We start from the raw sequence: 25,423 nt of genomic DNA on the forward strand, positions 1-25,423 counted from the left end.
AGATCCAACTTGTTATGTACGAGCAGAAAGATATCTCAGGACTTCCCGAGTCAAACGACTAAGATACATAGCGTAGAGAGGAGGAAACTGCACTGGTGCACAAGATGTGATCATGCGAACACAAGCTGATGACTCACAGTCACACACCTCTCTTGGTATTTCGGTTGAGAGACACTCAAGTGAGTAGATTAAGTAAGGAACGTATACTTTATTGACAAATTGAACCAAGTATTTACAGAACAAACTGCTATGACCGGCATACACTATAGCTGGAGGAGGTCAAATGGCGCAGGCAATTAGAGGCGTTTGGTCCAACTTATCATTATTTTTATTAGCACATAGAAAGATTACATAAGCACACGTAAGGATCGTTTTAGAGACAAGCAATAAGAAATCTCTATTGCTCGGCTCCCTTCAGGAGTCGAGACCCCAGAACCCTAGCCGTCCTTGCGCCTCCTCTTCCTCGCTCGATCACGGCGCCCTTCACCTCGCCAACTCCCATTTCACCCCTATAACCTGAGATCACGGCCTGGTAGGGACTCGGTTCCTATCAATCTGGTGTTCACGGCCCATGTCTGGCGCGATCTTTTTCGGATGGCGTGCGTAAAATTGCGCCTGAGTACAGCCTTCCACCCAGAGACCGACGGCCAATCCGAGGTGGTCAACAAGGTGATCGCTGTGTACTTACGTTGTGTTACAGGTGATCGCCCATGTGCCTGGGTGGACTGCCTCGCTTGGGCGGAGTACTGCTACAACACCTCCTACCACTCCGCCCCGCGTGCCACACCCTTTGAGGTGGTCTACGGTCATCCTCCACCACCCATCCTGCCATTTCAACCGGGGACGGCCTGGACTGAGGCGGCAAGCGACCTTCTCCGCGACAGGGATGAGATCCTTGCCGAGGTGCGCCAACATCTTCTCCAGGCCCAGCAGCTGTCCAAAAATACTACGAAGCCCACCACCGCAAGGCGGAGTTTGCGGTGGGCGACTGGTTGTGGCTGCGGCTCCTCCACCACACCACGCAATCCCTGGACCCTCGAGCCAAGCGCAAGCTGGGCCCTCGCTACGCAGGGCCATTTCCGGTGTTGGAGTGCATTGGCAACGTCGCCTACCGACTTCAGCTGCCGCCTGGCGCCCGCATCCACGACGTCTCCCATGTGGGCTTGTTGAAGCCTTTCCGCAGCGAACCGCCGGCGGCCGCGCCGGCTCTTCATCCGACCTCCGAGGGCCATCTCCTTCCGGGTCCAGAGAAGGTGTTGAAGGCCCAACAGAGCTGCGGTGTTCGGCGCCTGTCGATCTAGTGGCACGGTCTTCCGGAGGAGGACGCCACTTGGGAGCACCTCGAGGGGTTCCGCAAGCACTTACCCGACTTCCAGCTCGAGGACGAGCTGTTTGCGCAGGCGGGGAGAGATGTTATGGCTGGCGTACACTATAGCCGGAGGAGGCCCAATGGCGCAGGTAGTTAGGGGCTTTTGGCCCAACTTATCATTATTTTTATTAGCACGTACGAAGATTATATAAGCACATGTAAGAACTCATTTTAGAGACAAGCAATAAGAAATCTCTATTGCTCGGCTCCCTTCGAGAGCCGAGACCCCCGAACCCTAGCCGCCCCCTGCGCCTCCTCTTCCTCGCTCGATCACGGCGCCTCAGCACCATCGCACGCGCCCCTCACCTCGCCAACTCCCCTTCCACCCCTATAACCTAAGATCACGGCCTTGTAGGGACTCGGTTCCTATCACAAACGAACATAAAATTCTCCTTCTATCAAAATCAAGTCTCTACACTTGCAGAAGAAAAAAGTCTCTACACCTGCAGAGAAAAGTTCAAGCAGGAAATTATCCTTCTGATCCACTGAGCCAAGAGAGAAATATTCAAAATTTGAGCATTGGGCAATGGCTTTTCGTTGATGGCTTAGGTTGTTTATGTTTCTTTATTTTTCGGTCTCTGGTTAGCTATCTCAGCTGTTCCACTTTTTCTTTTTCTCCTGACTCTTTGTACAAAAAACAATTCTTGAAGAAACTCCTGATGATCTCTATTCTGCTAACGTTAGTTCCTGCCTTGCCGGCCATGCACAACATCATTGTCTGCTCTCTGTGAAACCGAGCAACGCACCAGCCCATTACAAATTATACAAGCATAATTATTGATACCGCGCAGTCCAAGCGAAAACAGCCCACGATGTTACCATCCTCATCTCCACGGTGTAGCGCCGGCGACGATCGCTGGACTTGAACCGCTGAGATGGCCATCTCATGCCAGTCGGAACTGAATCCTTAAGCAAGGGAAGGAGTAAACCACATTTGCATGCTTGGGACAAATGGTAAGGGAGGAGTGTGGTTTCCTTATGACGCAGCCGAGTCCTTGTTGGTTGCGCGCTGAAAGAGCGCGCCCCCTCTTGCTCCGTAGTGATCCGATAGCCAGCCAGATATGATCTCGAGTTCCGATTCTCTCAGGCTTACGAGCCAATCCGGGTCCTCCTTGGTCGCGGGGCGCAGGTCTATGTGATGCGCTCCTGCAGAGCAAAACCAACATTTACATCAGTGATGAACTATGTATGGTATGACAGCTTGAAACCCACACCACCGGATATGAGTTCATTCTACAGGAAAAGCACTGTACCTAGTGGAGCCACAATGGCAACAACACTCTCAGATATATTCTTCAGGACGCTGCAGCATTCAGAGAATAACAATATCAAGACGACAAAACGGCGGTCAACGTGATAAGATTATTGCTATTGGAAAACAAGGTAAGTGTGTTCACCCTCCACCACTCCAAGGATCGAGAAGTCCATTGAAGAATATGATATTACTACCAAATTTCTCCAGAACAGAACTAATATTCTGACAAAAAAGAGGAGAAAAGTTTCTAGTCAGTCAATCAGTCTTGCTACCCTGAGGCTTACCAAAGCAACCGGTCAATTAATTGGATAGCATAAAGAGCGTAATTAGCATAACAACTCTGTCATCTCTGACGCATTTTATTGTTAGTAAATCCAACTCCCAAACGCCACATGATAACCATAATAGTATTTAGTTCTGAAGGAATGGAAGAAAATATTTTTATCAAGAAAGTCCTGATGCATCCATGCTTTAAGCTATCACAGGCATATATTGTCGAACAGCATCCATATCAGGGTTTAAAATAGTGATAACTGTTAAAGTGCCAGCGTCAGCCCTACAGGTATTCCTCAAAAAAACATGATAACTTGAATTACTGAGTCAGTTGGTTGAGAAAATTCTGTTGTTCACAACAAATTACGAAGACTGAGCAATGTGTAAAAAGGACTTACATGACCACCAAACTCTGTAGAGATCCATCGAGGCCTTGGCCTAACACCAAAGTTTTTGACACAGTCATCGGCATACAATGCATAGTCGAATTCATCTGGTAGAAACATGCTAAGACCTTCACTAGAAGACATTGGCATCACCATCTCAGTACAAGCCTGTTTTAATCAAGAATAAAACATATGTCATACACTATAGTTTATCAAGTACAGTAATGAATGTAACAGAGATACAAACGGACAAAAACGGATATTTTTTGTAGTTTCCAAACCTGCCAATCCCATCCACCCATTCCATGAGGATCATCATCTAGATCAAAGCAGTCAACCGTACCAGTATAATTGTAGTATATATTTACTCCTGCATAAATTCGTTCCAGTATACTGCTCCCCTCTGGTTGCTTGTCAATATTTCTACATACCTGGATAAGAAACAAGATAATCTAAAGTAAGTAGTGATGCCGCTAAGAAACTACGCCCTGATAGTTTTTTTTTTTGGCGAGGGAACATGATAGATTTTGAAAGTAAGTGAGCACACACAAGATTATCATTGCCATTCTCTACATAAGCTCTGTTGCTGTACCTTTGGGTTATGCAAGCGAAATCTCACTGAATACTAGCACGTCCAGAAATGTTCGAAAAGATTCATGGCAAACAAGAGTTCAAGAACTAACTTCCTTAATTGGGTTGGCAGGCAAAGGCATGAGAAACTCTGACGGCATTGGGTAATCCACCATGGCCAGATAACTGTATGCTGAGCTCAACCAATCCGAAAGGGCCCCCGTGGTATTCAGGGTCCTGCAGCATTCATGCATATTATCATTGCAAGCAATCTTAATGAAAAAGATGGAGTGAATGGAGAGGAAACTCACTGGCAAAGGTGGAATGTTTTGCTTAGTTTCAGAAGACCATCTTGCCCATTTCCCTGCTCATCTAATTCTTTCCATGAGTCCTTTATTGTTTGGAAGCAGCTTAAACTCTCCCTCTAAACACAAAGAAAAAACTAGTGTCACTTGTGTCCTGTTTCCAAAACAATGAAAAACTAGTGTTCCTTTATTCAGAACAATAAAATCAAGCCAATATTATGCAGTCACACACCTTAAAACCATTTGAAACAAGATCGTAGAATATGGTGTCAGGTACAATGTCCTCAAACTGTAGGATCGGAGCCGACGACGCGAGAGCCCCGACAGCAATATGCGGGTACTTGAGTCTCATCCAAGCAGCAAGCACTGAATGCCCAGTGAACAAAATCAGTACAGTACAGAATAGAAGCCCAACGATAACTGAAGATACTAGCGGCACTTACTTCCACCGTATGAGCCCCCGAAGAGCACCACGGGGCTGCTTTCCGAGGACAGGTTCCTCTTGAGGTCGGTGAGCAGCACGGCGTAGTCAGCGAGCGCTTGCTCGGCCGTCAGGTACGCCATGGACCTGGAATTGTTGTAGGCCTTGTCTTTGCTGCCGAACGGCATGGACTCGCCGTAGTAGCGATGCTGCAGCAACCGGATCAAAAGTTCAAAAACCAAAGGCCGGACAGTTAACGTGGAACATGACGAGTGCAGGTTGCAGGGTACTGGTTACCTCGGCGAAGACGACGAGGGCGGCGAAGCGCGGGGCGGCGTCCCAGACGAGGCCGGAGTTGGCGGCGAACCAGGCGATGTCGCCCTCGTTGCCGCAGTAGAAGAAGATGGGCCCGCCGGGGCCCGCCCACCCGCCGGCGCCGGCGCGGCCCACGAGGTACCGCTGCTGGAAGAACTCCTCCTCGCCCGAGAAGCTGAAGTGGTCCAGCCGCTGCCGGAAGTAGCGGGTCTCGAACTCGTAGCCCCCGCCGACCCCGTCTCCCGTCCCGGCCCGCGGCCGCGGCCGCGCGTGGGGGCCCGGGAAGCGGGGCGGCGGGAGCAGCGCCCGCGCGACGGCCGGGAGGAGGCCGAGGAGGATGAGCAGCAGCGGAAGACGGCGGGGCCGATGCATGGCGGCGCTTGCTTGACTCCGGTGAGCGGAGTGGAGACGATCTGGGAATGGGATCGATAAGCTGCGCGGAGGAATCGGGGAGCTTTCCACGTGGCGCGGGAGGTGGTTGACGTACGTGCGTGTCATCCACTCCACTAGTGGAGTACCGTATCCAAGAAGCTCGTCCGGTGGCGACGAAGCTGGACCGAACTGCCAATTTCGTTAGGCTGACGGACGCGCTCGCCTCACCGCGACGGGAACGCGCCGGCCGCCAACGTCCGGCTAGCGCTTGCTACTGAGCGCCTCTACCGGCCAGATGCGGCGCCTCTTGGACGCCGTGTCGGTCTCGTCGGGGACGGCCAAGGGTGTGCTCGGAACAAAATTCACCTGCAACATGTTCTCCGTGAGCACGGTGATACCAGTATACAGTACGCGCCTTCGAAAAAAAGGAAGAAGAAGGAATGATTTCTACACGCCGTGATTTCGAATCTTAATATTGACCTGTTGATCATACCGTCACGGGGCGTGCGAAGCGATTGTCGTCAGAGAGAGGGAGAGAGGTACTGATTTATTGTAGAACAAAAGATTGAAGGCATCGACGCTTTCATAGCTCAGTTGGTTAGAGCACCCGTTTAGTAAGCGGGAGGTCTTGAGTTCAACTCTCAATGAAAGCATATTTGTTTTTTGTTTTTTCACGTGCAAGAAATACATAAGTAGGACGAATTTAGGGCCAACGACAGAAATGGTCCCATGGTCTAGTGGTTAGGACATTGGACTCTGAATCCAGTAACCCGAGTTCAAGTCTCGGTGGGACCTTATTTTTTTCACATATTTTGTTTTTTTTATTGTCTCGCACATTACACACATTTACTTTCTTTAAAAGACATTTACACAGTTTTACTTGCTGCTCTTGAAATATGCACTATATAGATAGACGGAGCATGTTCTGCTATTTAAAAAAAATCATTCAAATCTAAATTGTTCTCTCAATCAATTTTGCATGCCATGATCAGCCAATGCATCTGGCAATGTCTCTTGCAACCAACTCTATCAACAAAAAGTCTATTAGGAGAAATTTATTTACTCTTCCCGCCAAGAGCAAAAACCACCTGACTTATTTGTGCTTCTAGTTAGAAATGTCCAAATATAAATTTCTTGACGGTGCAAAACCAGATTTACAATATTCTTTACTGTATGCACTATATAGATAGATGAAGCATGTGTCTGCTATTTCAAAAAAAATCATTCAAATCTAAATTATTCTCTCAATCAATTTTGCATGCCATGATCAGCCAATACATCTGTCAATGCCTCTTTCTAGCCGCCACCTCCTCCTCCAAGAAAAGCTAGGGTTCGTGCCTCTCGCCGGCTCCGCCGCAGGTCCGCCTCGTCTCCGGTGGCCCTAGGGCCATGGGGGCATGGTGGATCCTGGCAAGGGCCGGCGGGAGGGCTCTGTTGTTAGTTGTTCCTTCAAAATTTGTTAGGGTTTGTGTCCTACCCAGGAAGACGAGACGGCGGCGGCTCCCTGAAGATGGAATAACGGTCTCCCCGCCTAGTCCCCGTTCCGGTGGTGCGTCTAGCATCGTTGGTGGGCGTATGGAGGTGTGTCTCCGGCGGATCTATCCTTGGTGGATTTGCTCGGATCTGGTTGTGGTTCGTCTATGTTCGTGTGTTTTCCGGTTGGATCCTTTCGATCTACGTTATTCTTCATCAGCGACGGTTGCTGTTCTTGTGCGCTGGTCCTACGGGGTCTTAGCACGACAACTTCCCGACTGTCTATTACAACAAGTTCTGGCCGACTCTCCGGTGAGGGAGGGGTGATGACGGCGACGCGCCTTCGGCTCGTTTCAGTGATTGTAGTCGTCGCTAGGTGGTCTACGGATCTAGATGTAAATTTTATTATTTCTAGTGTTTGTTGTACTGCCGTGATAGAAGATGAATAGATTGAAAGTTTTCTCGCAAAAAAATGCCTCTTGCAACCAGTTCTATCAACAAAAGTCTATTAGGTTGGTCTAGAAATTTACTAGCCATGCCCCGCGCGGCGGCACGCCGCGCCCCATCGATGAGTTGTGTTTGAATATGTTGTTTTTATTGTTTACAATTATACTTAATTTAAAGCAAGAGAGATATACAGATGAGATTGCAATCATAAAAAGATAATATGAAAAATGACACAATTATTGTCACCGTACGTATTCCATCTTAGAAAACGGGGAGTATACATGATGGTACTTTTCTAGTAAGATCAAACAAACACGAAACATTCACTTCTAACTTAGATCATTTCCCTGGAGCCCCCTGCATGCTTGGTGCTTCAGTGCTTGTGATTGAAAGATCGTGGATGTCGCCTAGAGGGTGGAGGGGGGGGGGTGCATAGGCGCTTTAAAATAATTACGGTTTAGGCTTGAACAAATGCGGAATAAACCTAGTGGTTAATTTGTCAAGCACCAAACCTACAACAACTAGGCTCACCTATGTGCACCAACAACTTATGCTAAGCAATATAAACTAATAGGTGATAGCAAGATATATGACAAGAAACAATATGGCTATCACAAAGTAAAGTGCATAAGTAAAGGGCTCGAGTAAGAGATAACCGAGGCACGCGGAGACGACGATGTATCCCGAAGTTCACACCCTTGCGGATGCTAATCTCCGTTTGGAGCAGTGTGGAGGCACAATGCTCCCCAAGAAGCCACTAGGGCCACCGTAATCTCCTCACGCCCTCGCACAATGCAAGATGCCGTGATTCCACTAAGGGACCCTTGATGGCGGTCACCGAACCCGTATAAATGGCAACCCTTGGGGGCGGTCACCGAACCCGTACACTTTGGCAACCCTTGGGGGCGGTCACCGGAACCCGGCAAATTTCTCGGGGCGATCTCCACGACCTAATTGGAGACACCGATGCTTGCTCGGAGCTTTACACCATAATGATTGAGCTCCAAACACCACCAACCGTCTAGGGCGCCCAAGCACCCAAGAGGAACAAGCTCAAGGGTACCAAGCACCCAAGAGTAATAAGCTTCTCAACTTGTAACTTCCACGTATCACTATGGAGAACTCAAACCGATGAACCAAATGCAACGGCAAGGGCACACGGAGTGCCCAAGTCCTTCTCCCCCATATCCCACCAAAGCAACTAATGCTAGGGAGGAAAATAAGAGGAAGAACAAGAAGGATAACACCAAGAACTCCAAGATCTAGATCCAAGGGGTTCCCCTCAGATAGAGGAGAAAATGATTGGTGGAAATGTGGATCTAGATCTCCTCTCTCCTTTCCCCCCAAAACTAGCAAGAATCAATGGAGGGATTGAGAGTTAGCAAGCTCGAAGAAGGTCAACAATGGGGGAAGAACACGAGCTCAAGAGATAAGGTTCAATGGGGAAGAAGACCCCCTTTTATAGAACTCCTGAATCCAACCGTTATGTGCTCAGGTTGCGTACTAGCGGTACTACCGCTTGGAGGAGCGGTACTACCGCTTAGCACGGTCAAAACAACCTAACGAGAGAGAAAAACATGAGCTGTAGTTCTGCCAGAGAGGTAGTACCGCTCTGGGGAGAGGTAGTACCGCTTACTGCTTATAAGAGGTACTACCGCTCGGGTGGAGAGGTAGTACCGCTCATCGCATATAAGAGGTACTACCGCTCGGGTGGAGAGGTAGTACCACTTACCGCTTATAAGAGGTACTACCGCTCTACTACTGCAAAACTCGACACGAAAAAGGCGCATCCCCAGAAGCAGCGGTACTACGCACGGCACAGGGCCGCGGTACTGCCGCTTACAAGCGGTAGTACCGGTCTAGAGAGCAGTACTACCGCTTGAGGCTTTCAAGAACACAATAGAGAAAATAGAGGATGCAATAAAGCCTAAACTGCCACAACTTCTACATATGAGCTCCGAATTGAGCAAACTCAAGCTTGTTGGATAGATGACAACGAGTAGCATCCAACAACGAGTGATTATAGCAAGAAGAGGTAGGGGAGGTATGCTTGAGAAATAGAGGAGTGAAACCTCCAAAATAGAAGAACCGACATAACCTCCAACATCGAAAACATCATAGAAGATGCACGTGAACTCCGTTTTCGATGAAATCGAGCTTGTCATGAAAATGACCATAAGCTCCAAATCTCACAAGGAGAAGAACCAATAAATATGATGCAAGGATGCAATGGTTTGAGCTCTCTACGAATGATACGATCAAGCTACTCATCGAGAGCCCCCCTTGATAGTATGGCAATTGATCCTATAACCTGGTCTCTCAACTACCACCATGAGACCGGTAAAATATAAAACCTATCAAGGGCAAACCTTTGCCTTGCACATAGTCCACTTGATCTAGATGATGACGATCTTGACTCCCTCAAGTTGGACCACCTATCTTGATTGCGTTGGCTCAATGAAGACTAGTTGATTGCTCCCCCATACTCCACTATGGGTGAGCCACTCTTTGGCACATCTTCACAAGTCCATTGACACCACAATGGACATCAAGCTTCAAGGATGATCTCTTCGTGATGCTCCACTTGAACTTGCATACCACAATCCTGATGACGATCACCACTTGATGTCATCCTCTCCATGGGTTGTATGATATATTCCTCTTGATGCAAGCCCATGGAAACATACCATACCATGAGATCACTTGATCCCACTTGGTACATCTTCTACTCTTTGTGTGTTGATCAACTTGAATAACTCTTTGTACATAGTATTGATCAACCTTGAATCTTTCCAGCTCTCTTCATTTGGATGATGTCTTGAAGGTATACATGAATGATCACACCATCTTCTTCTTCAAGACATGCTTGCAATAAGCTCAACACTCACATGACCAATCTTTGGATAATTCCTTAATAGCACCTTGGTCCACACATAAACTCCTTGAAACCAACACATGGACTTCAAGATATGCCTATGGACAAATCCTTCAAATATAATTCAATGCAAGCATTAGTCCATAGAGAATGTCATCAATTACCAAAACCACACATGGGGGCACCGCATGTCCTTTCAATCTCCCCCATTTTGGTAATTGGTTACAATCACTTTCAAGAGAGTTTAATTATGCATCACCATGCAATGCAACAACCAATGATGCAGGAGAATGAGATGCAAATGCTTAGGAACAAAACCGAAGCAAGGAGAAGACTCTGAAAGCCTTCTCCACAAAACTCTCTGAAACTTCTCCCCCATTGGCATCGATTTTCAAAATGGGTGAAAAGCTTAGAAGGCCAATATAAAAAGTGTTCCTCCATAAATTGTGTATTTCTCAACAAGATAGTGGAATTTCACACACATATTCAAAGGTAAATACTTGGAGGAACACAAACTATATTGAGGCACATAGATTGCTAAAGAAATATATGGCACAAGGACATAACAAAGAGAGACACAAGCAATCAAGCAATCAAAAGATACCAATTTAAGCAAGCAATAAAAGGATATCAATTGAACCAACTAGACCAAATATCCTACGAGCCACATGAATAAAGGATATTATGATATGAGCAAAGAAGTGTTCTAAGGAAACTAGAGAAGCTCCCCATGATTTGTGCACACATAAGAATTTTTGTATTTGGATACAAAGTGCACAAAATAGGATCATAGCTCCCCCAAAATCAATAGAAACTTACAACAAGTGCAAGTGAGCATATAGGAAACAAAGCCTAGTACATGTAATAAACATATGGTTGAGCAACAAGTGAAAGAGGCAACTTAAGAATGGGCTCAACCAAAATGATGTGTGTGAGTCAAGGCAATGCACTTGAGAAGACTAAAGTATGGATGAGCATTAAGAATCAATAAAGTCTTGAAAGAATGAGGCAACACAGTGCAAGGCCTATCATTCCCACACACAACAAGTAAAATGGGTTCACAAGCTTACTAATAAGCATATAAAGAACTTATGCTTGTGACAACCCGTGGTGAAGATAGAAGATGAAAGCCTCATCAAGACGAGGGATACCAATTAAGATGGCAAAATCCTCGTAAAGATAAGCATGAGGAAAATAATCTTCACCACACAAGAGTGCATCAAGATGCAATGAGATAAGACACGCACTCAAGGCAAAAGCTTTCACGAAGCCACAAAATAAATAACATAATAAAGACAAGGTGGACGTGAAAGAAAGGATATCAATTAGATATGCAACTTCTCTCAAGTGTATAAGATTCTAGGTAGACGAAATCATGATGATATATATCTACAAAGAAGGATATACACACGAAATAGTTACAAAAAGGAAAGAACAAGATATCCACAAGGAAATCATAAATATACCAATAAGATATTTGCTTGAAAGCATAGCACATGGCTAGATATGGTCTTATTGTATATAAATGAATTCCTACTACACAACCATCAAAGACATCACAACTAGCAACATGAGATCATCGTTGAGATGCTTTGAGAAAGGAAACAAGTATCACAAGATGGAATGAATATCATGCCAAGATGCAACCTACACAAGGTTGAATGCAAGAAAAGAATGCATGAATAGATACTTGTTACCGAGATATCATTGGAAGGATGTAGAAGAAACCAATTGAAGGTAATAGATAGTAGTTCATTAAGCATCCTATCTTGACTCCAATAAGCACATGGTGACACCACCTTCCTTGTGAGTGAGCCGAGCATCCAATGCATCTACAATTATTCCTAGAACAACAACACAGACAAAATGGTACCCAAACTCATTGGGACCAAAGAGTTAGAAACACTAACAATACATAGGACAAACTCCACATAAATATGTGCATATAGATATGAAGTAGAATTTCATGCACATCTCATTCAATTTGAGACTTGGTGGAGTTTCCCCTATATATTGGGTCAAAAAGAAAGCATGCCAAAGATACTACATGAAGTTAATATGCATGCTCAATACTCTCAAGAACCGATACCAAAAGACAAAGAAATACCAAGTGAAGAAAAGATACCAAAAGAATAAAAGACCACTTGGAGGATATCCAGAATGTATACATCGAGGAATGAGATATCCGAAGAAACATGCTAAAAAGATATCAAACTCCCAAAAGAGAGGATGGTTCCAAACAAACCAAGGTCTCTACAAAGTTTCATGATGGCACAAGGTACCAAAAAGAAACCGTTTGCATTCCAGCAACACACACTTGATAAGGATCACAAGGTGAGTGTTCTAAGAAAAATAGAATAGCTCCCCCAAGCATTGTGCATTATAGAGAATTTGCATTTGAATACAAAAAGAACAAGATGGGATCACCACTTTCACTATATCTAACAAACACTAGACAAGCTCAAGGAAATAACAGGATCCACAAGTGGTATGGAATACAATGGGAGTTGACACAATCCTAGGCAAGAGATAAGGCAAATAAAAGCAAAGGCCAATGTAAAGATGATCAAAAATTTCTACCACACATAAGAGAGTACCCAATGTCAAAAGACAAGAAGTATTTGAAAATAATTCCCGGTGGTAGATAACAAGGATATCCAACATCATCTTTACACCAAACACAACCAAATTGCAACTTGTAGAGCTAACATGCCACCTAGGAACAAGATAATCTACAATATCAACACTAGGTGACAATATCTCAAATGTACACATTTTCTAGGCTAGTAATATACATAGCATATTACCCCCCCCCCCATAATGTGATACCAATTAAAGATAGACAAGAGTCAATTAAAAGGATCCAACAAGAGATAATTAATGGACTATTTAGAATTTGAATTTCTCATGAGAAGACATACCATGTAGCGACTAGATAATCTTATAATATCAATACTAAGTGGTATTCCCCATGTACTCACCTTTATAGGATTGTGAAGTGCACAAAGCACATCACTCCCCCATAATGGGATATTCCATTAATCTCTCACAAGAGCCAACTAAGATATGACCAAGATGCACAAAGGCTCAACGAACGACACACATGCACATGATGTGCAAACCAACATACACAAAAGCAATTTGGAGACACATCATATATAAACACATGCAAGGAACAAAATCAAAACATGCAAGGGGGCAAGTAACTTTTAATGTAAGCAATTTAAGTACAAGTTACCGCAAGGAGGAACATTGGATATAAGATAGAAACTTGATAATCCGAATGACTTGGCTTGAGAAAATATGAATGGTGAAAACCCCCATAATTCTTCATAATGTAGGCAAGTCTCCAATGCCCTCCATAGACACCTATTGATCAAGTTTGAGCTAGTTGGTCCCCAACCAAGTTGGGTCCAAGGAGGTTAGTCACAATAGGCTTGGCTACTCAAATGGTTCTTTGCTTGACACCACTTTGAGTACCAACAAACTTGGCAAACACATTGCCACCCTTATCCTTCCCAAGAGAATAGATATCATCAATAATAATTTGGTTGGATAAGTTACCACTAGTGCATGAGGAGGCAAGGTGGCCTTTCTCACGAAATAGGTAGAAACGTCTACTCTTCACTTTCTTCTCACTTGATTTCTCAACTCGAGAAGCACTAGCTTGAGGTTTCTTGGGAAGAGGCCTTTCTTCAACTTGAGGTTGATCATGAGAATGAACTTGTGGCCACTTCCCTTGTTGCTTGTCACTAATGGCCTTCTTCTTCAAAGGGAACGATCTAACATGATGTCCTTCAATTTTGCACTTGAAGTAAATGATCTTGACTGAATTCTTGACTTGTTTTTGGCCCTTCTTCTTGTTGCTCTTGGACTTCTTCTTATTGGAGTTGAATCCAAGTCCACCTTTGTCATTGGGGGATTTTTGCACACTCAAGATATTGCTGAGTGTGGCCTTCCCTTCATGACACTTTTCCAAGTCTTTCTTCAAAGAAGTGACTTGGGCCTTGAGCTCTTTGATTTCCTCTACATGGTTAGTCTCAACACAAGTACTAGAGGAAGTATAAGCTTCATCGTTAGAGCAACAAGGCAAGAAAAGCAATTCATCACAAGATGTACCAACATTGTGAGTAGATGAATTACAAGGACTAGCACATAGCAATATAGCGTTTTGACTAGAAGTAGCGCTAGTATCCACATGAGGCTCACTAGATGTTACCTTGGCAAGCATGGCCTCATGAGCCTTCTTTAGCACATTATGGGATACTAGAAGATCATCATGAGAGTTTGAGAGCTTTTCATGACTTTCTTCCAATTTCCCATATTTGCTAGATAGCAACTCAAGTTGAGCCCGTAGCTCAACATTCTCCTTCAAAATGGATGCTTCACATGTAATAGAGTTAGTAGCACAAGCATTATAAATAATAGCAAGAGGAGAAGGCAACTTTACAAGCTCTTTTGAATATGAGGCATTAAGTTGTGCATGAGACTAGGTGAGTTTGATGAGCTCACCCTTGATGCCCCTTGAGCCATTTTCGAGGTGCTCAAAATCCTCAAGGAGTCTAGCATGAGCAACTTCAAGCTTAGCATTTCTCGTTTCAAAAACATTGGCCACCTCAAGAGCTCTATCATGAGATTCCTTCACTCTAGATAATTCTAGAGCAAAATTCTCCTCAAGAGATTCCTTGGTGGTTTGTTCAAGTTCAAGAGCTTGAGAGAGGTCCGCAATCTCATTAGCATAATCACGCTCATGACCTTCCATTTTATCAATGGTGACCTCATGCTCCTCAAGACGAGATTCCAATTCATGAATATATTTCTTGCCCTCAATAGCAATAGACACGATTTCCATGAAGTTGGAACGAGCAATGTTATTCTTAAGAAGAGCTTTAAAAATCATTTCCCCCTTAATTTTTAAGGAGGCAACATCATCATTCTCTTCATCATAATCAACATCATCATCACTATTATCATCAACAATATCATCACAAGATATCTTGGGATTCAAAGTGGGAGATACCTTTGAAGCCTTAGCCATAAGGCAAAACGCAATCGATGATGATGTAGGATCCCTTGAGGCACCTTTCAAGACCACATCTTGTTCCATGGGGTGTTGGATTTCCTCTACATTGTTAGCACAACGATTCGAGGAAATAGATGCATTTTTATCATGACAACAAGATATAGCAAGCACATCATTATGAGATTTAGTAAAGCAATTTCTACATGATATGCAAGGACTATCAACGCAAGCATGTGAAACATTTAGAGAGCTCGAAGTGTTGAAGTCCAAATATGGAGCATTGCAATAAGGTAGTGATGAGGAATCATCAATGATAAGCACACTATCATCATTGCAATGAACACCACTACTCACCATATCATTACCTTGTGACAATCCACATGTAGGTGAAGTAGAAGAAGTTGAGAAAGCAACACGGCCAGAGGTGGAGGGAGAATAATCATCCCCACAAAACTTGGACATGCCATATTTATCTTGAAGCTTTGTCCACAACTCATGAGCATCCCGAAAAGGCATGAGTTGAAAAATAACTACATTGCTCAAAGCATCGAAAAGCACATTAGAAGCTTGAGCATTGAGATAAGAGTTTTTCTCATCCTCTAAAGATAATCTTTGGGGATTCTTTGGAGGAGAAAAACCCATATCTACAATTCGCTCTAAATTTGGGTCCATGACCCTAAAGAGATTAAGCATGCGAATTACCCAAACATCAAAATTTGTGCCATCAAAACTAAGAGTGTCAAAGAATCCTAAACCCCTAGTCGTCATCCTTACTCTCTAGGCGAATAAGCCCTATAAAGAGAGATGAGGCTCTGATACCAATTGAAAAATCGTGGATGTTGCCTAGGGGGGGGGGGGGTGAACAGGCGCTTTAAAATAATTACGGTTTAGGCTTGAACAAATGTGGAATAAACCTAGCGGTTAATTTGTCAAGCACCAAACCTACAACAACTAGGCTCACCTATGTGCACCAACAACTTATGCTAAGCAATATAAACTACTAGGTGATAGCAAGATATATGACAAGAAACAATATGGCTATCACAAAGTAAAGTGCATAAGTAAAGGGATCGGGTAAGAGATAACCGAGGCATGCGGAGACGATGATGTATCCCGAGGTTCACACCCTTGCGGATGCTAATCTCCGTTTGGAGCGGTGTGGAGGCACAATGCTCCCCAAGAAGCCACTAGGGCCACCGTAATCTCCTCACGCCCTCGCACAATGCAAGATGCCATGATTCCACTAAGGGACCCTTCAGGGCGGTCACCAAACCCGTACAAATGGCAACCCTCGGGGACGGTCACCAAACCCGTACACTTTGGCAACCCTTGGGGGCGGTCACCGGAACCTGTCAAATTGCTTGGGCGATCTCCACCACCTAATTGGAGACCCCGATGCTTGCTCGGAGCTTTACACCACAATGATTGAGCTCCAAACACCACCAACCGTCTAGGGCGCCCAAGCACCCAAGAGGAACAAGCTCAAGGGTACCAAGCACCCAAGAGTAATAAGCTTCTCAACTTGTAACTTCCACGTATCACAGTGGAGAACTCAAACCGATGCACCAAATGCAATGGCAAGGGCACACAGAGTGCCCAAGTCCTTCTCCCCCAAATCCCACCAAAGCAACTAATGCTAGGGAGGAAAATGAGAGGAAGAACAAGAAGGAGAACACCAAGAACTCCAAGATCTAGATCCAAGGGGTTCCCCTTAGATAGAGGAGAAAGTGATTGGTGGAAATGTGGATCTAGATCTCCTCTCTCCTTTCCCCCCAAAACTAGCAAGAATCCATGGAGGGATTGAAAGTTAGCAAGCTCGAAGAAGGTCAACAACGGGGGAAGAACACGAGCTCAAGAGATAAGGTTCAATGGGGAAGAAGACTCCCTTTTATAGAACTCCTGAATCCAACCGTTATGTGCTCAGGTTGCGTACTAGCGGTACTACCGCTTAGCACGGTCAAAACAGCCAAAAACACGAGCTGTAGTTCTACCAGAGAGGTAGTACCGCTTACTGCTTATAAGAGGTACTACCGCTCGGGTGGAGAGGTAGTACTGCTCACCGCATATAAGAGGTACTACCGCTTGGGTGGAGAGGTAGTACCGCTTATCGCTTATAAGAGGTACTACCGCTCTACTACCGCTCTACTACCGCGAAACTCGACACGAAAAAGGCGCATCCCCAGAAGCAGCGGTACTACGCACGACACAAGGCCGCGGTACTGCCGCTTACAAGCGGTACTACCGGTCTAGAGAGCAGTACTACCGCTTGAGGCTTTCAAGAACACAATAGAGAAAATAGAGGATGCAATAAAGCCTAAACTGCCACAACTTCTGCATATGAGCTTCGAATTGAGCAAAGTCAAGCTTGTTGGATAGATGACGACGAGTAGCATCCAACAACGAGTGATTATAGTAAGAAGAGGTAGGGGAGGTATGCCTAAGAAATAGAGGAGTGAAACCTCCAAAATAGAAGAACCGACATAACCTCCAACATCGAAAACATCATAGAAGATGCACGTGAACTCCGTTTTTGATGAAATCGAGCTTGTCATGAAAATGACCATAAGCTCCAAATCTCACAAGGAGAAGAACCAAACAAGAACCAATAAATATGATGCAAGGATGCAATGGTTTGAGCTCTCTACGAATGATACGATCAAGCTACTCATCGAGAGCCCCCCTTGATAGTATGGCAATTGATCCTATAACCCGGTCTCCCAGCTACCACCATGAGACCGGTAAAATATAAAACCTATCAAGGGCAAACCTTTGCCTTGCACATAGTCCACTTGATCTAGATGATGACGATCTTGACTCCCTCAAGTTGGACCACCTATCTTGATTGCGTTGGCTTGATGAAGACTAGTTGATTGCTCCCCCATACTCCACTATGGGTGAGCCACTCTTTGGCACATCTTCGCAAGTCCATTGACACCACAATGGACATCAAGCTTCAAGGATGATCTCTTCGTGATGCTCCACTTGAACTTGCATACCACAATCTTGATGACGATCACCACTTGATGTCATCCTCTCCATGGTTTGTATGATATATTCCTCTTGATGCAAGCCCATGGAAACATACCATACCATGAGATCACTTGATCCCACTTGATGCATCTTCTACGCTTTGTGTGTTGATTAACTTGAATAACTCTTTGTACATAGTCTTGATCAACCTTGAATCTTTCCAGCTCTCTTCATTTGGATGATGTCTTGAAGGTATACATGAACGATCACACCATCTTCTTCTTCAAGACATGCTTGCAATAAACTCAACACTCACATGACCAATCTTTGGATAATTCCTTAATAGCACCTTGGTCCACACATAAACTACTTGAAACCAACACATGGACTTCAAGACATGCCTATGGACAAATCCTTCAAATATAACTCAATGCAAGCATTAGTCCATAGAGAATGTCATCAATTACCAAAACCACACATGGGGGCACCGCATGTCCTTTCAGTGATGAAATGATAGAGGGCATTTACAAATTGTTGCATGCAATCTTCACGTGACTTGGTGCCGGTGCACGTGATGATCGGATCTTCTGTGTATGGACGTTGCGAGTACATTCATAGTGGTATCATGTTGAAGAAATTATCGCATATTTTTGTTAGGATTCTAGTCTGCCTTGTAAACTCATTTTACTGGATGGTTATTAGAACGGGTCATGTGGAATTGTCATTGATTGGTTCATGTTTTCTCTTGCGTTGAAGCAGACTTCCCATTTTAACTTGAAATGAATTTGGCACCATGTGCGCCTCTCCCTTGTTCACAAAAAGATTCTGAACTTGAAGTACATGATAGTTTTGGTGACCATCAGTTTGTTCTGTTGTACTCCCTCCGTCCGAGAAAAGTTGTCCATGCGGACATTTTACGAATACCCCCTTCCCTTTCCTCCGACAAGCCACGCAGCCCATCGCGCCTGCTTGGTCACCTCGCCATGCGTCGGCCGCCTGCTCCGCCGCCTCGCCGCCTGCTCCGCCGTCTTGCTGCCTGCTCCGGCGCCTCGCCACACGCCGGCCGCCTCCTCCCCCTGGTCTCGCCGCTTCTCTTCGTCCGCACCAGGAGATCCAGAGGGAAGGATCCCCTTTTCTACAAAGCCCGACTTGCCGGCTCCGGCGGCGGCGCTATGTCCTGGAGCGAGTTGGGGCTCGACCTGGAGGCATGGAAGATCCTCGAGTTCCTCGTCCTCGAGCTCCTCATCCACCAGCTCCTCCTCCACACGCTGAGCGGCTGCTGCGGAAGTCGACGGCGTGGGGAAGACGACCACGGCATGGGGAAGACGAAGACTTGCTCTAGCCACATGCCACTCCCCCGTGCTCGTCTTGCCGCTGCCGCTTCTGCTGCCTGCTTCCCGCTTGCCCACGGCAGCGCAAGTCCGTCTTCTAGCTGCTGATTTCTGTCAGGTGAAGCAAGCAGGTGAGCTGATTTTGTTCTTGTCCTCTTGGTTTGTGCAGCGATTGTAGGACTTGGTGCAGAGGAATGGAGTACGAGTATGGATGCTGCCTCTGTTGATCTCAGGTGAGCTTTTAGAAGAGAATCAGACCGAATTGCATTGCATTTGATTCAGTAGCAAATGGAATCTATGGTGAATGGAGCATTTCTGAACACATTAGCAAGTTGGATATCACACTGGAGTAGAAATAAATAAATAAATGCATGGCATCATGAAGACATTAGTGAGCCAGTGTAGTTACAGAGCAAAAGTTCAGACATGGAGTATTACATGAGCTAGTGCTGTTCATCTAAATGTTAAGAAATGCTCAGAAAAAGTTTAGGAAAAGTCCAGAAATCCACATAAACATCATATTCAAATGCATCTTATTTCATGTCATAAAACTGGCTCAGTGCATGCGTGGACACTGTTTTTAAATTCAGTTGTAGAATGAACAGTGGCCAAACTAGAACAGTAGGCCAGACTAGAATGAACTCACATGGAGTAATTTTGCTTATCTTTCTCCGGGGTTCTATATATAAAGCAACTCACAAGTGGCCATAAAAAAGTGAACAACAGAATGCACTTGTTTCGAATAATCATACACTTGCTCTAAATTGCTTAAATGATCATTAGGATGTTTAAAGAAACAGTGTTTAAATAATTTTTAAAGTAACAAGAGCAAAGTATTGTACTCTTGTTGGCCACAGTTTCTGTTCTAAGTAACAAGAGGAATGATTTTGAGTTTTGACTCTGACAGTGAATTTGACTCTGTATCAATTAGCTGAACTTGACTCTGTATCAACTAAACTCGATTTCTTGCTGGCAGTGGAATAATTAAACATACATGCTCACGCAGTGTATCTAGATTTCCTGTTACCCATTTCTGGTCTCCAAGGAGCTCGGCGATCACCTGACGACCCTCCGTTTGAACGTCGTCCTACTGGCTGAAGATATGTCTATGTTGATCACTGCCCTTTGCCTGTCGTGGATTACTTGACTAGTGATGAGTGAGTAGTGAGAATTAGGTCCCATTTATTTTTCTGAACTGTTGATTTTTCTCTGAAGATCATGGGGGTATGTCGGTTGTCTCTGAATTGCAACGCGTCCTCGAGGAGATCCTGCCTGTTGTTCTTGGTTTAACAGAGAAAAAGTCTAAACTCTAGGCTATCCCTTTTGTGATCTAAGATTCGGTCCTTGATTAAAACTGTGATGTCTTTTTTTGCTTGTTCTAATCTGTTTAACAAAAATTTAGTCAAAAGTTTGTTAAGAGAAGCAACTTTTTGCCCAAAGAAAACTAAATTTGGAGTAGCATTCATTTACTGTCAATATCTAGTTACCTTAATGTTTTTCTATTGCTTGTTGATCTTGACATAATAGAGAAATTGACAGTTTAGAAACAGAAATTTCAATCATGGCAACCTAAAGATTGTTCCATCATCATTACAAAAATTGACAATAATCTACTGTAATGTTCTTATTGGAATTACAGAAACAAAATTGACAGTACTTAACACTCCATGTCATAGTGAACATTACAGAAATTGACAGAACACTTATAACTGGTGAAAATGCTACAGACCATGAATGATTCTAGAGTTGTTTTCCTTCTCCCATTTTAGACCATAACAGTTAACTGAACTTTTTTTTGTAACATTTCTTCAGAGGACATGATCAGTCGTGTTTCAAATTATAGAGCAAGCAAGGTACACAGTGCAATGTAAAGAATTGTGTTCGAAAATTGGAGCTTCTGGAGCACATTTTCTCACCGGCAGCAGCACAAGTAGGAGCTTGAGCAAGGTACAGGGCCAAGCCCTGTATTTCTTCTCGGAGTGCTTGTAGAGGAGATACTGGGAGCAAGGTACAGCTCCGGTACTGGAGATGAAAAAGCAAGGAGCCCTGTAGTACTTCTTCTCACCGGCAGCAGCACGAGCAGGGGACCTCTGGTGAAAGCAGACGAGCAGGGGAGCTCCGGGCGGCAACACGAGCAGGGGAGGAGAAGCAAAAGGAGCTCTAGCTTGAGTTCCAGGCCCGCAAGAGAGAGCTTGGGATCCAGGCGCGGCGGGAGCTCGCGGTCCAGGCACTCGAGACGCCGGCGCGCGCAGGTCCTGGGCGGCGGCGGTGCAGGTCGTGGGTGGCGGGAGGGGATATCGGCGGCGCAGGTCCTGGGTGGTGGAGGAGCACGTCCTGGGCGACGGCATAGCAAGAAATTGGGCGGCGTAGGAGCACATCCTGGGCAGCGACGGAGCAAGAAATTGGGCGGCGCACGGCGGCGGAGCAAGCAATTGGGCGGCGCACGACTTGGGCGGCGGAGGAGCACGTCCTGGGCGGCGGTGGAGCAATCAATTGGGCGGCGCGGCTCCTGGAAGGCTGAGGAGCAAGCCCTGGGCGGCGCCGGCAGAGGTCCTGGGCGAGGACTGACCCTGGCAACGCGCGCGGCGACAGACAGAGGAAGAAGGAAGGGGACGACCACCAGTTTGTAACAGATTTAAAGCTGCGAGGGCGTTTTTGCAAAATTGGTAGTATACTACGCTGGTGACAACTTTTCTCGGACGGAGGGAGTATATGTTACATGCTATAGTTAATTGTTGTTGGAAATGTGATGAAGCCACTCGGTGACTTCAAGTGCATGATAGCAGGTTTCTCATTGTGATTTGAGTGGCACGTACCCAGGGACGTACTTCCGCCGATGATACGTGGGATCGTGATTCGGGACCATACCACAACAACCGGAACTGCACTATAATAACCACTAACCACACACGCGAACACAACCTATTAGCCAATTAACATCGAATTAAGTGGTGTTCAGAACCAACGGAAATGCGGTGCCGGTTGTAACACCGAGTAAAACAGCATCCAGAATCAACGGAAAAAGTGGCGCTACATGGCGATGCACGTGGTCACATCACAGACGAAAATCTCCTCCAACATTGTATGCATGCACATGACTACCACTCAGAGTCCACCGTCCAACAACACGTGACTAATCCAAACATTGGCAGCCTAACGAAATCACAGACCAAATCACAACACACACCCACAAAACGTACGCTCACAGGTCCCCCAATAATACATGCATGCGCCATGCATCCATTAACCAATTTTGAACAGCATAAAAACTCCTAAGAAACCACAAATAATTACCAGAAAGCTTTGACAAAAAATCATAAGCAGACACCATTTATTATCCTTGTGTATAAATGTATGATCAAACCAATTATTTGGTGAGATTTTAGGATACATTTTAATATGTCCCCCTTGTCTTATCTTTTTAGAATCAAGAAAAAACTAAATATAACCATACATTTGACATTCTTAATTACAATTCAGTTTTGAAAAATGGAATTTCACTAAGGCCCTAGAGAAAATCTAAATGGGAAAATTATGCTATTCCACAACCTCTCGAAAGTTGCATTTTCGGTCGTTCAACATTTTGTTATAATTAATATTATTTCACGAAAAATAGTTATAATATTATTTATTATTCAAGTGAATCAAAATGAATGTTTTCCTAATATTGCCAATTGAAACGAAAATATTTCATATGTTCGTATTACTACCAGTTCTAGGCTTCAACATGAGAAGTACTAATTTCCTAGGGATTAAGAGAGCATCAGCACACTATTAAACACCACAAACTTGCTCACGAAATTCTCAGAAAAGAACAGTGTACATCTGGGAAGAGCAAAGGTAAGCTCACATACATCTACAATAGTAAATACTGCGGTAAATTTTTCCCAACAAGTCCATTTACACATTTTTTGGAAATGGAGGCATACCTCCGGCCTCTGCATCATGATGATGCATACGACCCTTTTATTAAAAATTCAGAAAGTATCGTCATAAAGGTCTTACAGCTCGCAAATGGAGCAAAACAAAGTAAATAAAACGGGAAATTACAAGCGGACAAAGACAACCGGTACGGTAATAGTAAGGATAAGCTCTCTAGACTCCTATCCTGTTATGCGTACGCCATCCGAACCGGTTGAATATAACCCGAGCCACCATCTCCCATTGATTGCACCCAGTAATCAAAGGCTCCCTAGAGTCCATAGAAGTGAGTAAGGACCATATACGGATCCAAGCTGTAGCTCTGAAGATAACCTGCAAAAAAGTTAAGTTGTGTTGTCTGTTAAAAATGATATCATTTCTGCAGTTCCATATAGCACATAATAGCGCACATATTCCAATCCGAATACGAGCTGCCGTGATTTGTTCAACCCCAGCTTACCTCGTCCCGATTGATATTAAAAGCTATATGGATCGTTCTCCACAGTAACTTGGCAAGTGTGCATTCAAAAAATAAATATTGTATTGTTTCATCCTGAGCACAAAAACAACACCACGAATTTCCTACCCATCGCCTCTTAAGTAGGTTATCCTTTGTGAGCATTACTTGCTTGTGGACAAATTACATAAAATTTTTAATCCGCAAAGGAACCTTAACCTTCCATATGTGTAGTGACCTTGAGAGGGGGCTAGAATTAATCAGATCCGTATAAAAAGATTTCACCGTAAATATCCCATTTTAGTTAACTTCCATTGTGTTGAGTCCGGCAGGTCGGAGAGTCGAACTTCAATCAATCTCCGAACCAAGTGCATCCAGGCTGTCCATCTCTCACCCACTAACGTACGTCTGAACTGGATGTTCAAGGGAATAGTTTTAAGGATGGTAGCTACGTAATCCTCCTTACGTTGCACAATATTGTAGAGGGTAGGATATTGTAAGGCCAAGGGCATCTCTCCTAACCACGTATCCTCCCAAAATCTTATTGACATCCCGTTGCCAATCAAGAATTTGACCCTATGAAAGAACATGTCCTTCGTTCTCATAAGTCCCTTCCAGAACGGCGAATCAGTCGGTCTGATGGTAGCCTGGGCTAGTGTTTTCGAGTGCAAATACTTATTGTGTAGGGTTTGAGACCACATGACCTCCGACTCTGTCTTTAACCTGTACAACCATGTGCTCATAAGGCATTTATTCTTAATTTCCAAGTTCTCAATACAGAGACCCCCTTGGTCTTTAGGTCGACAAAGGATATCCCATCACGCAAGACGGTATTTCCTCTTGGCCTCGTCAGACTGCCAAAAAAAGAGATCTAAAGAAATCAAGTCGCTTTCGGGCCCCTTTCGGAATTTCGAAGAACGAAAGTAGAAACATTGGCATGCTAGTCAGTATTGAGTTAATCAGAACTAGCCGACCTCCATATGACATCAGCTTGCCCTTCCAGCAGCTGAGTTTTTTTCAATTCGTTCTTCAATACATTTCCATTCTTTATTGGATAGTTTACGATGATGAATCGGAATACCCAAGTAACTGAATGGTAAAGCACCTAATTCGCTTCCAAACAATTGTCTGTAGGTATGTTCCTCATCTTTGGCCTTCCCAAAACAGAACACCTCGCTCTTATGAAAATTAATTTTTAAGCCAGACAATTGTTCAAAGAAACACATGATAAGTTTCATGTTACGTGCCTTAGCCATGTCATGTTCCATGAATAAAATAGTGTCATCAGCATATTGTAGAATGGACACTCCTCCATCAACTAGATGAGGAACTAGACCCTCTAGATGGCCATGCTGCTTGGCCCTGCCAATAATGACGACCAATATATCTGCCACAATATTGAATAGAAGAGGTGACATGGAATCCCCTTGTCTCAACCCCTTATGTGTCTGGAAGTAGTGACCGATGTCATCGTTCACCTTAATTCCGACACTATCTTCCTGGACTTGAGTATCCAATTGGTTCCTCCAGGTTTCATTAAAACCCTTCATGCGCATTGCCTGCTGAAGAAAAGGCCATTTTACTTTATCATAAGCCTTCTCGAAATCCACTTTGAAGCTAACCCCGTCTAGTTTCTTCGAGTGAATCTCATGGAGCGTTT

At 44.6% G+C, this 25,423-nt stretch overlaps 2 protein-coding genes and 2 non-coding genes across 7 annotated transcripts; 3 read left to right on the forward strand and 1 right to left on the reverse strand.

Moving 5' to 3' along the window:
- Positions 1 to 1,960: 1,960 nt before the first annotated feature.
- On the reverse strand, positions 1,961 to 5,436 carry LOC119269117 (lysosomal Pro-X carboxypeptidase-like). Its single transcript, XM_037550875.1, has 10 exons — positions 4,877 to 5,436; positions 4,602 to 4,788; positions 4,391 to 4,524; positions 4,165 to 4,277; positions 3,967 to 4,090; positions 3,565 to 3,714; positions 3,296 to 3,451; positions 2,767 to 2,846; positions 2,623 to 2,672; positions 1,961 to 2,515 (listed from the first exon to the last, which is right to left on the reverse strand). The coding sequence occupies exons 1-10, from the start codon at positions 5,390 to 5,392 to the stop codon at positions 2,346 to 2,348; spliced, it is 1,680 nt and encodes a 559-aa protein (XP_037406772.1). The 5' UTR covers positions 5,393 to 5,436; the 3' UTR covers positions 1,961 to 2,345.
- Positions 5,437 to 5,845: 409 nt separating this feature from the next.
- On the forward strand, positions 5,846 to 5,919 carry TRNAT-AGU. Its single transcript has one exon. It is a non-coding gene; the product is annotated as a tRNA-Thr (tRNA).
- A 70-nt stretch (positions 5,920 to 5,989) lies between these two features.
- On the forward strand, positions 5,990 to 6,061 carry TRNAQ-CUG. The gene has a single exon. It is a non-coding gene; the product is annotated as a tRNA-Gln (tRNA).
- Positions 6,062 to 18,903: 12,842 nt separating this feature from the next.
- Positions 18,904 to 22,167, forward strand: LOC119269118. Of its 4 annotated transcripts, XR_005133466.1 has the most exons (4): positions 18,904 to 19,473; positions 19,555 to 19,618; positions 20,362 to 20,542; positions 21,198 to 22,167. XR_005133466.1 is itself a non-coding variant. In XM_037550876.1 (3 exons), exons 1-3 carry the CDS (start codon positions 19,038 to 19,040, stop codon positions 20,447 to 20,449), a joined length of 588 nt encoding a protein of 195 aa, XP_037406773.1. In that variant the 5' UTR covers positions 18,905 to 19,037; the 3' UTR covers positions 20,450 to 22,167. The 4 variants fall into 4 exon arrangements, 3 of the variants coding, with proteins under 3 accessions (XP_037406773.1, XP_037406774.1, XP_037406775.1); XM_037550876.1 differs by having other exon boundaries at positions 18,905 to 19,473; positions 20,362 to 22,167; XM_037550877.1 differs by having other exon boundaries at positions 18,905 to 19,473; positions 20,392 to 22,167.
- The last annotated feature ends 3,256 nt before the right edge of the window (positions 22,168 to 25,423 follow it).

The sequence above is a fragment of the Triticum dicoccoides genome, chromosome 3A, assembly GCF_002162155.2.
Source record: "Triticum dicoccoides isolate Atlit2015 ecotype Zavitan chromosome 3A, WEW_v2.0, whole genome shotgun sequence".
Lineage (NCBI taxonomy): Eukaryota > Viridiplantae > Streptophyta > Magnoliopsida > Poales > Poaceae > Triticum > Triticum dicoccoides.

What these genes read in the sequence shown, in the direction of transcription:
- LOC119269117 (XM_037550875.1), bottom strand. Translation starts at nt 5,392, where the DNA reads ATGACACGCACGTACGTCAACCACCTCCCGCGCCACGTGGAAAGCTCC. An exon ending in CGGGGGCTCATACGGTGGAA is followed by an intron (nt 4,525 to 4,601) that starts GTAAGTGCCGCT and finishes CTGGGCATTCAG; the next exon opens with TGCTTGCTGCTTGGATGAGA. An exon ending in CTGCCAACCCAATTAAGGAA is followed by an intron (nt 3,715 to 3,966) that starts GTTAGTTCTTGA and finishes TTTCTTATCCAG; the next exon opens with GTATGTAGAAATATTGACAA.
- LOC119269118 (XM_037550876.1), top strand. Translation starts at nt 19,038, where the DNA reads ATGCGTCGGCCGCCTGCTCCGCCGCCTCGCCGCCTGCTCCGCCGTCTT. An exon ending in GCTTGCCCACGGCAGCGCAA is followed by an intron (nt 19,474 to 19,554) that starts GTCCGTCTTCTA and finishes TGGTTTGTGCAG; the next exon opens with CGATTGTAGGACTTGGTGCA. An exon ending in GCTGCCTCTGTTGATCTCAG is followed by an intron (nt 19,619 to 20,361) that starts GTGAGCTTTTAG and finishes TCTTGCTGGCAG; the next exon opens with TGGAATAATTAAACATACAT.